Source organism: Poecilia reticulata, chromosome 8 (genome assembly GCF_904066995.2).
Source record: "Poecilia reticulata chromosome 8, P_reticulata-male-v2, whole genome shotgun sequence".
Classification (NCBI taxonomy): domain Eukaryota; kingdom Metazoa; phylum Chordata; class Actinopteri; order Cyprinodontiformes; family Poeciliidae; genus Poecilia; species Poecilia reticulata.
Window position 1 is genome coordinate 27,234,358 of NC_088837.1, and position 12,045 is coordinate 27,246,402.

The 12,045-nt window shown below is 60.4% G+C and overlaps 1 protein-coding gene across 2 annotated transcripts; it reads right to left on the bottom strand.

The window, feature by feature from the left end:
* Positions 1-2,197: 2,197 nt before the first annotated feature.
* On the bottom strand, positions 2,198-11,826 carry sh2b1 (SH2B adaptor protein 1). Of its 2 annotated transcripts, XM_008417181.3 has the most exons (10): positions 11,632-11,825; positions 6,572-8,476; positions 6,207-6,308; positions 6,029-6,120; positions 5,690-5,772; positions 5,274-5,429; positions 4,984-5,195; positions 4,734-4,908; positions 4,460-4,550; positions 3,357-3,513 (listed from the first exon to the last, which is right to left on the bottom strand). In XM_008417181.3, exons 2-10 carry the CDS (start codon positions 8,222-8,224, stop codon positions 3,492-3,494), a joined length of 2,586 nt encoding a protein of 861 aa, XP_008415403.1. In that variant the 5' UTR covers positions 8,225-8,476; positions 11,632-11,825; the 3' UTR covers positions 3,357-3,491. The 2 variants fall into 2 exon arrangements, with proteins under 2 accessions (XP_081466533.1, XP_008415403.1); XM_081610407.1 differs by lacking the exon at positions 4,460-4,550 and having other exon boundaries at positions 2,198-3,513; positions 11,632-11,826.
* Positions 11,827-12,045: the final 219 nt, after the last annotated feature.

Consider the following 12,045-nt stretch of genomic DNA (forward strand, 5'->3'; position numbering starts at 1 on the left):
CAAAACACTGCAGGCCCAGAGGAATCCAACCAGAACCTAGAATGGGCTCGACTCCGGACCCCAAGCTGAACAGTCAGAACTTTAGTGGAGTTCTCCACCAGCAGAACCTTCTCAGAACCAGGAGGTGACGGTCGGACCGGGTCACCAGCAACGTTCTGTCAACCCATTTTGGATCCTCTTTAGCAGTTTGGGTCCATCTTTGGTCCAGAGATGTGGGTCATGAATGATGGAACCAAATTCTGGACCCAAGCAGGTGAAATGGGGCCGGGCCCAGCAGGAACAGAACCAGGACGGACCCAGAACCCTCCAGAAACACTTTCCAGAAGCTTCGGATGAGAAGGAATGCGAGATGGGAAATGTTTCTTCATGATTTTTGTTACTTTTACACAGATTTGATTAATCAGTTATCGATCGATTGGTACTTCCAGAAAGAAAAAAGTTTCAGAATAAAACCTGTGGCTTCATGGAATGTGCCAAGGTCAAGGGTCATTCTTCCCGTCAGGAGTTTCCCAAGCATTAGGAGGCGTGGCTCTTGGTTCTGGAATCAGTTCCTCTGATCCTCGAGGTTTTCGTCTCGATTCTTGACGATTAATTTTTCTCACCCCGTTTCCCTCCTGATCTGGACTGAATGGACCAGAACCGTCGGCCCAAACCAGGACAGAATGAATGAAAGACGCCACAGCAGGTCGAATGTTTCACTATATTTATATTATATCATTAAATTTGATGTAGTACCTGAAACTAACCACACGGGACAGCGTTGGCTGTCCTCAACAAACGGTCCCAGCAAAGAGAGAAAAGACAGAGAAAGGCACCAAGAGTCTTCCAACCGAGACGAGGACAAGGACATGGAGGACAGCGGAAAGGCGTCACAGCTGATGAGCAGACAGACACAGAAAGGCACAACTAGAAATAATTATCTGAAATGTTCTAGAAGTGATGATGAGGAGGAGGACAGCAGGAAATACAGGGAGCGTCTTTCTGTCCCCAAAATAAAAAAGGCACAAAGACATCAGAGCTGAGATGCAGACGGAGTTAGAAAATCAAACTAGAAAACTTTAATACTATTCACCTGACCATCGTTATTATTACTGTCCACGCTTCTCTGACTGGGCTGTGAGGTAAATGGTTCCGTCCAGACCCAGAGCCTTCCACGGCGCCCTGCTTCCAGCCAATCACAACCGGGCTTTACGAGTGATGCAATTTCCTGTCAGGAATCGGTTTCATCCGGATAAAGTGACTTATTGCTCAGTTTGTTCCAAAACTAAACCAGGACAAGTGGAGACGCCGCCCTCTGGACCGCCGCCCTCTGGACCCGCCGCCCTCTGGACCCGCCGCCCTCTGGACCCGCCGCCCTCTGGACCCGCCGCCCTCTGGACCGCCGCCCTCCGGCCCCTGACCCTCTGGACCCGCTGCCCTCTGGACCCGCCGCCCTCTGGACCGCCGCCCTCTGGACTCGCCGCCGCCCTGACCCACCGCCCTCCGACCCCTGACCCTCCGGACCCGCCGCCCTCTTGACCCACCGCCGCCCTCTGGACCCGCCGCCCTCTGGACCCGCCGCCCTCTGACCCGCCGCCCTCTGGACCGCTGCCGCCCTGACCCACCGCCCTCCGGCCCCTGACCCTCCGGACCCGCCGCCCTCTTGACCCACCGCTGCCCTCTGGACCCGCCGCCCTCTGGACCCGCCGCCCTCTGGACCCGCCGCCCTCTGACTCGCCGCCCTCTGGACCCGCCGCCCTCTGGACCCGCCGCCCTCTGACCCGCCGCCCTCTGGACCCGCCGCCCTCTGACTCGCCGCCCTCTGACCCGCCGCCCTCTGGACCCGCCGCCCTCTGACTCGCCGCCCTCTGGACCCGCCGCCCTCTGGACCCGCCGCCCTCTTGACCCGCCGCCCTCTTGACCCACCGCTGCCCTCCGGCCCCTGACCCTCCGGACCCGCCGCCCTCTTGACCCACCGCTGCCCTCTGGACCCGCCGCCCTCTGGACCCGCCGCCCTCTGGACCCGCCGCCCTCTGACTCGCCGCCCTCTGGACCCGCCGCCCTCTGGACCCGCCGCCCTCTGACCCGCCGCCCTCTGGACCCGCCGCCCTCTGACTCGCCGCCCTCTGACCCGCCGCCCTCTGACTCGCCGCCCTCCGGCCCCTGACCCTCCGGACCCGCCGCCCTCTGGACCGCTGCTGCCCTGACCCACCGCCGCCCTCCTGTTCTGCCACCCTCTGGACCCGCCGTCCTCCGGACCCGACCCACTGCCGGTTGACGTTGGTCCAGAACCACAGTGTGTTCTCCAGAACCGCTGACTGATCAGAACCCACTGCTTTCAGCAAATTCATCCCTGATGTGGAACCCAAACCGGCCCTGGAGCTCCTCAGGGTACCGTTACCATGGCGACCCACGCCAATCTGGACCTTAAGACTCCAGTGAAAAGTTCCTGCAGGTGACTGAAGCATCAGGTGAGAACCTCAGGTTCTCCAGGTGAAGCCGGTCCCTTTGGACCCGTCAGAGGAGGCAGCAGAACCCACAACATGTCAACGGGTCATTAGTGTTGGTTCTGTCAGTAGTGGTAATGTAGTAGAGGTCAGAGGTCAGATTATCCAACCAGCTTCAACCATAATCCAAAATAATCTGAACAAATTAACTCCAGATCCTGGATTAAAACATCCTGAACTTCCTGTAACCTGCAGTCGGGCCCAGACCAGGGTCAAAGGTCAGGAAGGTCAAAAACCCACAGCGAGCTTCTTTCTTTCCAGTTTCTGGATGAGTCCAGAATCGGGCTCAGAACCAGAACCAGTAATCTGGGTCATGTTGGATCTCCAGCAGGTGAAGAACATCCTGGAGATTTGACCCTTGACCTTTGGGTCTCTGTGGAACTGGGTAATCTTTGGGACTTTCCAGGGATCTGTTTGGGTTCAGAACCTTTTACTGGGTCGAATGGTTCTGTAATCTGAAGCAGGGTCTGGAGAACCGCCCGTCTGGACCGCTCTAACAGATTGCAGACAGCGGACAGAACCGGGCCTGAACCCAGAGTGCGGATTGGCTTTGGATCCAGGGGCCGTGTAAGGTTCTGGTTCTGTAGTGTATGTTTGGCTGTCTGGGCAGAACCGCGTGAGGTTCTGGTCCTGCTGGCTCCACAGGCTCGGGTTTCAGTCGTAGTGTCCAGAAGGTTCTGTGAGGCGGAGCAGAGGCAGCGAACCGGGCTGGCGGTACCGTTCGTTAGCGTTTCACTCGTCGGCCTCGTTTAGTGTTAGAATCCCCCAAGATGGCCGCCGCCTCAGAAGAAGGAGTACTGGTTGTCGACGGCGCGCGGCACCCTCGCCCCGTCCCGCTCCTCGCCCTCGGCGGCGTCCAGCTGCCGGAGGGGCGTGTCCTCCCAGTCCTCCGCCGGTCCGCCGCTCCCCGCCGCCGCTCCCGCCGGCTCCGCCTCGGATCCCCTCTCCTGGGGAGGGGTCGGCGGCGGCGGGCGTCCCGGCGGCAGCGGGGGGGGCTGAGGGGGGCTACGGGGTCTGCTGGTCGAGTCTGCAGGGGTCCAGGAGAAGAAGAAGAAGGGATGAGTTAGAGAGAGCGAGGAGGAGCGGATGGAGGGAGAGACAGAATGGTGGTGAGTGGGAGGAGTCAGGTGGTTCTGGACTCTCGGGGACGGGTTCCCATGGTCCAACAGAACCTCTGGTTCTGATCAGCCAGCTACAGATAATCATGAGGTTCTACAGCTCAGAAAGGCCCAACTGGTTCCAGAACCATTACAGCTCTCCTTCCAACACACGGGTCAGAACCAGAACCTGGCAGGTCGGGTTCTACTGATGAGCTCATCATCTGTTCTTCTTCTTTCCTGAAATTATTAGTTTTTATGTTATTTCCCTTCCTACAGACGCTGTAATGTGCAGTAGAGGCCAGTAGGGGGCAGTAAGACATGGAACTGTGTGGTATCTACCTGGAAACCCAGCCTGTAGGGCTGGTTCTGGTTCTGGTTCTGCACCAGGCGTGTTGAACCCGACACTTCAGATCCTGAATGTTGCATCATTTGAATAAAAAGCGTCGCGGCGTCCAATAAGTATTAATCAATACTGAATCTTTGGCCACTGATCAGTCTCTCCTGTTACTGATTTGATTTTTTTACAGTCAAAATTATATATTTTGTGGAGCCAATTTAGAAATATCTGCAGTCAGAAACAGCGCCACCTGCAGGTGGGGCTTTGCTGGGTTTTTATCATCAATAAATTCACAATCATGCATGAAAATGACAAACGTGGGGATCCGCCGCTGAACTGACTGAATGACGTAATTTGGAGTCTGGAGGGCCACACAGAAAGTTTAGGCGGGCTTCATTTGGCCCCTGGGCCTCGAGTTTGACAGGTGCAAGGGATCTGAATGGTTCTGGTTCTGGTCGGACCCGGAAGCCGCCCTGAGAGCCCGGACTGAATGGAGACGCGTCCACACACTCGTGCTCCGGGCCGGTCTCACTTACACACAGTCAGAGATGGGGGTTGATGGAGAGTCGGGATGGCGCGTGGTGATGGCGTCGCAGGCCGCGGGCCGACTGCCCGCCCGGTCCCGGCCTGCAGGGGGCGACCAACCATACAAGACAACAACAGAGAGGTCAGATGGCCCCAGGGCGTCTCCTCGGCTTCATGGATCAGTACAGCATGAGGATGAGGATGGTGACCCATGCGGGACAGGATGAAGGCTTCACACCTGCCCAGGGACCGGTCCGGGTTCTGCCGACCCGGTTCTGATCGTACCTGGCTGTCGAACCGCCGTGGCTCCCACGAAGCTGATGAGCGTGACATCAGAGGCGCCGCCCGACTCCAGGGGGATGGGATGGACCCGGAAGTGCTCCAACATGTCGAAGATGGACTGGAACCAGAGGTGCTGGACCCGGCACTGGCCGTCCTCGTTCAGGGACAGACGGAGGTGCTGCGGGACGCGAGACACGGAGACATGTAGCGCGGCAGAGACACAGACAGTCCGCCCTCCGCGTCCCAGACTCACCTTGGCCTTCCCCTGGAAGTTGAAGGTGAGGACGTACTCTCCCCGCCGCGTCTCGCTCTGTCGGACCAGGAAGACGCCGTGGCTCGCCGGGCCTCCGGCCAGAACCAGCTGGGCCGCCTTGAGACGCGACAGGGTGCCGTGGAACCACTGGCACTCGCTGAGCGGGTGCTCCACGGCCTCCGAGGTCACCGTGTCAGAGAACAGGAAGGACCCTGCAGGGGAAGCGCATCGGACCCGGTCACTCGAGTCCCGGCCGTTTCCAGAACCACACCTGCCCGGGTCATCGTTACCTGTCGCTTCTGGCGTCTCGGCAAAAGGCGTGCCCAGGCCAGCCCCACCTCCCCCGAAATTCCTGCCATCCGGCTCGTCCAGTGGCGCTCGAGGTGGAAGTTCTGGAGGAAGTGGATCCAGGAGGGGGGAGGAGCCTCCGATCCCTCCGTAGCAGACTGACGGGTCAGAACCCGGCCGGTGAGAAGGAGCAGAACAGGGTTAGATGTTCATGAACCACCACAGAGATCTCAAGTTTCCTCCAGACCAGTACAAGTTCTGATCCAGCCTTGGTTTCCACTGAACCTGGCTCTAAAGCGGTCCGGATCAACAGCCTTCTCAAGGTTTTTCCACAGTTCTTCCTTGGACTTTGGTTCTCCGGTTCTCTGAATCAGAACTATTCCTGGCCCAGCACCGGGACAGGAAACCCAACACTCACCTTGTGAAAGACGCTCGCCGATCTCTGGCGTTCCACTGACGTCCAACGAAGCCGGACACACACCTTCAGCGTCCTCCTGCTCGCTGCAGCGGAAACACAGTGAGTCGCAGCAGCTGCTGACATCTGGACCCAGTCTGAGGTTCTGGACTGGGGACCCTGACATTAGCGTTAGCTGCTACATGTTAGCATTCAGATGGTACTTTGGGCTAGCATAGCATCGCTGCTAAGCTAACACCTTTTAGCACAACAATAGACTTTCCCAGCGTCCAATCAGATCGTTAAGAAGCAGAAATGAACCCTGATGTAACTCCTGAGGTTCTGCTCCGATCGGATCAGTACCTGAGGCAGATGGCGTTCCTGATGTCACTCAGCCAAGCTCTCATCTGCACAGCGTCTCGGGTTTCGATCACATACTGGGCCGACCCGTCCAGCTGTGGAGGAGCAGAAACAGGGCATCTCGGATCAGAACCAGGCCCGGCCCGTTTGGGTGGGAGTACTCTTAGAGAAAACTCTGGACCTGCAGCAGGAAGGTGTTCTCCTTATCCGGGACCTCCAGCGCCGTGGTGCTTCTCACATCCACAATGGAGAAGCAGGGAACGGTCAGCCGGGCCTTGGAGGCCTGGAACACACAGAGGTTCTGGTTCTGACCCGATACCATCTACTGCAGGGTTTCCCCAGTGTATTATAAGCCTGGCAGCCCGCCATGCTTTACTAGGAGCCCCCGCCAGGCTACGTGTCGCTGTTGTTTCACTTATTTCTGAAAGTTTACAGGTTTATAAGCCGGGAGTCATGAAGGCTCTTAAAGGGCCGGTTGCAGCAGCACGTTTGATCTAGTGGTTCTGAACCGATACCATCAGCTGGTTCTGACACGACTGCACTGACCTTTGGTGGGATGAAGAACTCCAGGTAGTACTCCTCTCCTCGCTCGCCCCCTTCTCGGTCTCTCTCTCTCAGGACCAAACGACATTTGTGCCAGCGGCCCCCCCTCCAGGGGACGGTGCCCCCACTGGCCAGGGGCAGCCCCGGGGCGGCCTGGGCCCCCGGCTGGGCCCCCGGCGCCGTGCTGTTGCTCTCGGCGCCGTGATGCAGCAGTCCGAAGGAGAAGCCTGAGAAGCCGTGGCTCCCGCCCAGCTCGTCGCTGGAGGAGCTGACGCTCACCCCTCCCTCCCGCACCAGCCGGCCCACCTTTCTGGGGGGGCCCAGGGCGGCGGCGCTGCTGGGGGGCAGCGAGTTGGAGCCGGGGTGGGGGTTTTGGGTGAAGTTGGGCGGTGGAGAGCGCGACAGCCTGAGTTTCTCCAGCCGGTGGCTCCACTTGTCCTTCTCGCCTCCCTCGCCGTTGCTCCGCCGGCGGTCGCGCGCCGCCTCGGAGAGAGACAGCGAGGTGGCGCTGCTGGAGGACGAGGGCGGCAGGGAGGAGGAGGAGGAGTGAGGAAGGGAGAGGGGCATGGACAGGGACACCGGCATGGAGGAGGTGGGCGTGGGGGGCTGCGTGGCGGCACTTCTCTTGGCGGCGCCGGAGTCCTGAACGCCCAGAGTGTAGCTGTAGCTGGAGGGCAGCGGGCTCTGCGCCGCGTCGCTGGAGGCGCTCCTCCAGTGCAGGATGCCGCGCACGCTGCCGCGCACGCTGCGCCCCACGCTGCGCAGCGAGAAGCGCTTCTTCAGCTTGTTCTTGGAGGAGTTGGGCGTGCCGTTGCCTTTGGAGTCGGGCGGAGGAGTGACGGAGGAGGGAGGGAGATGAAAAGCGTGATCCGCCTCAGAGGAATCGACGGGCTCTGCGCCGTCGCCGGCTGAAGCCGCTCCAACCCAGCTGTCTTCCTCCTCCTCTGCCGGCGCATCGCCGTTCCCGGGGCCCGGCGCGGCACCGCGCTCCTCCCGCCTCCCGTTGTTTCCCCCCACCGAGGAGCAGCAGGACGACGACGAGGACGGCGGCAGAACTTGGCCCTGGGTGTAGGAGTCCTGGAAGCGGTCGCCGCCGCGGTTCTCCAACACCAGCCGGGACGGCGTCGGCCTGGACGCCCCCCGCGCTGCGCCGGAGGGAAGGGGGAGCGCCGGGCCGGGTCCTGCCAGCGGCGAGACCGCCTCCTCTTCCAGGGAGGTGGCGTCGGATGGGGGAGCCCAGCTCATCATCTCGTCGCGTCCTGCGGCGCCGCTCGGAGGCAGAGCCCCCTCCAGCTCACTCTGGAAGTGGCGGATGAAGCGGTCAGTGAAGCGGCGGCAGAAAGCTGCCGCTGAGTCCGCGCTGTAGTGTGGGTTCTCCAGAAGAAACGCCCGGAAATGTCGTGCAAAGTCTCCGGCAGCGACACGCGCATGGAGCTCACAGAATTCGGTCCAGCTGAGGGACGGCGAGGGGGACGGCGTGGGCGTGTCGGACAGGGAGGACGGTGGGGCCGACGGGCTCACCAGGGGCGCCAGGGGGGGCGGCCTGGAGGACAGCGGCAGCAGGGAGGGCGACGGCGGCGATGGGGAGGGCGAGGGGGGTAAGGGGGAGGAGCCAGAGGCCCGCGGACTGGGCGGAGTCAGCAGAGAGCCGTTCATCCTGCGAAATGTCTGCGACTCAGTTCAGTCCAATCGCTTCAACATGCAGAGACAGGAAGTGAGAATAGGCAGCAGCTCATCCACAGCCTGGACCCATAAACCTGCAGCCGATCGCAGCGCCGAGGCTCGCTGCTGCTCACATCCTCCGCTGCTGCAGCAGAGAAAGCTCCTCGAACCAGCTGCAGCGCCTGACCTCACCACGCCGGCTCGCCTTCATCAGCTGACAGACGCCCAGAGAGCCGAGGCGGCGAGCTGCAGGACACAGAGAAGGGTCAACAGGAAGCTCTGCACACGATCGCCACCAATCGGGTCGCCACCGGACGGCTCGCCACCGGTCGGGTCTCGACCAATCGGGTCGCCACCGGACGGCTCGCCACCGGTCGGGTCTCGACCAATCGGGTCGCCACCGGACGGGTCGCCAGACGGCTCGCCACCCGACGGCTCGCCACCCGACGGCTTGCCAACGGTCGGATCGTCACCGGTCGGGTCGCCAGACGGCTCGCCACCGGACGGGTCTCGACCAATCGGGTCGCCACCAATCGGGTCGCCACCAATCGGGTCGCCACCGGACAGTTCGTCAACCGTCGGGTCGCCACCAGTTGGGTCGCCACCAATCGGGTCGCCACCGGTCGGTTCGCCACCAGTCGGTTCGTCAACGGTCGGGTGGCCACCAATCGGGTCGCCACCAATCGGTCGATTGGTGGCCACCAATCGGGTCGCCACCGGACGGGTCGCCACCAATCGGGTCGCCACCGGACGGGTCGCCACCGGACGGGTCGCCACCGGTCGGGTCGCCACCGGTCGGGTCGCCACCGGTCGGGTCGCCACCGGTCGGGTCGCCACCGGTCGGGTCGTCAACCGTCGGGTCGCCACCAGTTGGGTCGCCACCAATCGGGTCGCCACCGGTCGGTTCGCCACCAGTCGGTTCGTCAACGGTCGGGTGGCCACCAATCGGTCGATTGGTGGCCACCAATCGGGTCGCCACCGGACGGGTCGCCACCAATCGGGTCGCCACCAATCGGGTCGCCACCGGACAGTTCGTCAACCGTCGGGTCGCCACCAGTTGGGTCGCCACCAATCGGGTCGCCACCGGTCGGTTCGCCACCAGTCGGTTCGTCAACGGTCGGGTGGCCACCAATCGGGTCGCCACCAATCGGTCGATTGGTGGCCACCAATCGGGTCGCCACCGGACGGGTTGCCACCAATCGGGTCGCCACCGGACGGGTCGCCACCGGACGGGTCGCCACCGGTCGGGTCGCCACCGGTCGGGTCGCCACCGGTCGGGTCGCCACCGGTCGGGTCGCCACCGGTCGGGTCGCCACCAGTCGGGTCGCCACCAATCGGGTCGCCACCGGTCGGTTCGCCACCAGTCGGTTCGTCAACGGTCGGGTGGCCACCAATCGGTCGATTGGTGGCCACCAATCGGGTCGCCACCGGACGGGTCGCCACCAGTCGGGTCGCCACCAGTCGGGTCGCCACCGGTCGGGTCGCCACCAGACGGGTCGCCACCGGTCGGGTCTCGACCACTCGGGTCGCCATCAGTCGGGTCGCCACCGGTCGGGTCGCCACCGGTCGGGTCGCCACCAGTCGGGTCGCCACCAATCGGGTCGCCACCAGTCGGGTCGCCACCAGTCGGGTCGCCACTGGACGGGTCGCCACCAGTCGGGTCGTCAACGGTCGGGTGGCCACCAATCGGGTCGCCACCAATCGGTCTATTGGTGGCCACCAATCGGGTCGCCACCGGACGGGTCGCCACCAATCGGGTCGCCACCGGACGGGTCGCCACCGGACGGGTCGCCACCGGTCGGGTCGCCACCGGTCGGGTCGCCACCGGTCGGGTCGCCACCGGTCGGGTCGCCACCAGTTGGGTCGCCACCAATCGGGTCGCCACCGGTCGGTTCGCCACCAGTCGGTTCGTCAACGGTCGGGTGGCCACCAATCGGTCGATTGGTGGCCACCAATCGGGTCGCCACCGGACGGGTCGCCACCAGTCGGGTCGCCACCAGTCGGGTCGCCACCGGTCGGGTCGCCACCAGACGGGTCGCCACCGGTCGGGTCTCGACCACTCGGGTCGCCACCAGTCGGGTCGCCACCGGTCGGTTCGTCAACGGTCGGGTCGCCACCAGTCGGGTCGCCACCAATCGGGTCGCCACCAGTCGGGTCGCCACCAGTCGGGTCGCCACTGGACGGGTCGCCACCAGTCGGTTCGTCAACGGTCGGGTCTCGACCAATTGGGTCGCCACTGGACGGGTCGCCACCAGTCGGGTCGCCACCAGTCGGGTCGCCACCAGTCGGGTCGCCACCAGTCGTGCAGCAGCATGAAGACCAGGAAACTGATGATATGCTCGACATAAAATACAAACCACCAGGCGCCGCCGGCCACTCAGATCGGGTCGGAAAGCCAGAGCAGCTGATCGGATACGTTATATACGTAGCAGAGACTGAACGCATGTTTCCTGAAATGTTACATTCAAGATGTAACATTCACATGAGTACCAAGTGTGATTAGAATATACTGTTTTACTGTTTGCATGAATATTCAGGCTGTTTTAGTCAGATTAAAATCAGCAGCTGTTCCATGTAATGTGATTACCCAAAAACAGTGACGGCCCTTTAAATAACCTGCCATCAGCGTCATTTACCTGATCTCTATCAGTTTTTCCCAAGTTTAAAGTCTTATTAGGAAGTAAACATCCTCTGTGTTCTTTCTCACCAGGATGTTTTTCTGTAACTTCAGGAATAGCGCCAGTAGCAGAAAGTAGCCACTTCGCTTGTACAGGCTCTGGTTCTGTTGGAGGTTTCTTCCTGTTAAAGGGGAGTTTTTCCTGTCCAATGTCACTCCGTGCTTGTCCAGGGGGAGTGAATGCAAAAACCTTTTAAACCAGTATGACTCACTGGAACTGCACTGCCTGACCAGTAGAATCAGCTGGAATCATTTTTGAGGCTCCAGAGGACTTTTGTTGTGGATTTGTGACATCTAAATAAACTGAATTGAAAATGTCTCTTTAAGTCGGTCATTAAATGAAGATCTTTCCAGATGGATCTGATTTCACCTGCAGACTGTTACTGTGAACCGGGGCAGCTGAATAACCTGAGTACGTCCAGCACCAGAGGCTGCTGAGAAATCAGAGCTACTGCAGGTTAGTGGCTCTAAAAGCAGCGATCCTCCAGCCCATTAGCCTGCTAACAATAGCTGCCCGCTCTGCCCTCCAACCTGCCGCTTGTTGCCCGCTAGTCACACCCACGGCGGGATTTTAGCTGCTCCGTGGGGTTTCATGTTGGCTGTGCGGAAAATAATCCGCGGACTGAATCAGAAACCTGCAGCTAACGCCAAACATTAGCTCCGAGCTAACGGCTCCCTGCTAACCCGCTAACTAGCTGCTACTAAAAGAGCGACTGCGCCGTACCTGTTCATCCCAACCAGGCGTTTCATCTGGAGCTGAGGCGGCCGCACATACCGGCATCCAGCCTGTTAACGCAGCAGCAACACCATCCTCCGCAAACCCTGTTGTCGCTGTTGTTGTTGCTAAATATGAATATCGCTATGCTATGCCTTGACTGGACCCGTGTTCTCGCGCTGCTTCCTTTCTCGCGATATTTACAGGAAGCTCGGTCCTGTTTGAACTCGCAGCTCCAGTATTGAAACTTTGCTCACGAAATAATCAACCTTTGTCTATTGTCCTATTTTATCTGATTAACTTTAGTTTTGCAGCATATTAAATGTTTGATAGCTTCGTGTATCTAATTTGTTTTAAATTAGATAAGTGTGCTTCCCTCCATACTTCAATCTCTATATTTTTCAATGCATCTGGAAAGGTTGA

Bases quoted from the DNA above. Each gene is read 5' to 3' on its own strand.
- sh2b1 (XM_081610407.1), bottom strand. From the start codon at position 8,224: ATGAACGGCTCTCTGCTGACTCCGCCCAGTCCGCGGGCCTCTGGCTCC. The intron at 6,121-6,206 runs GTCCAGAGTTTT...GCTCCTCCACAG, and splicing joins AGAACACCTTCCTGCTGCAG to CTGGACGGGTCGGCCCAGTA. The intron at 5,773-6,028 runs GTACTGATCCGA...TTTCCGCTGCAG, and splicing joins AGGAACGCCATCTGCCTCAG to CGAGCAGGAGGACGCTGAAG.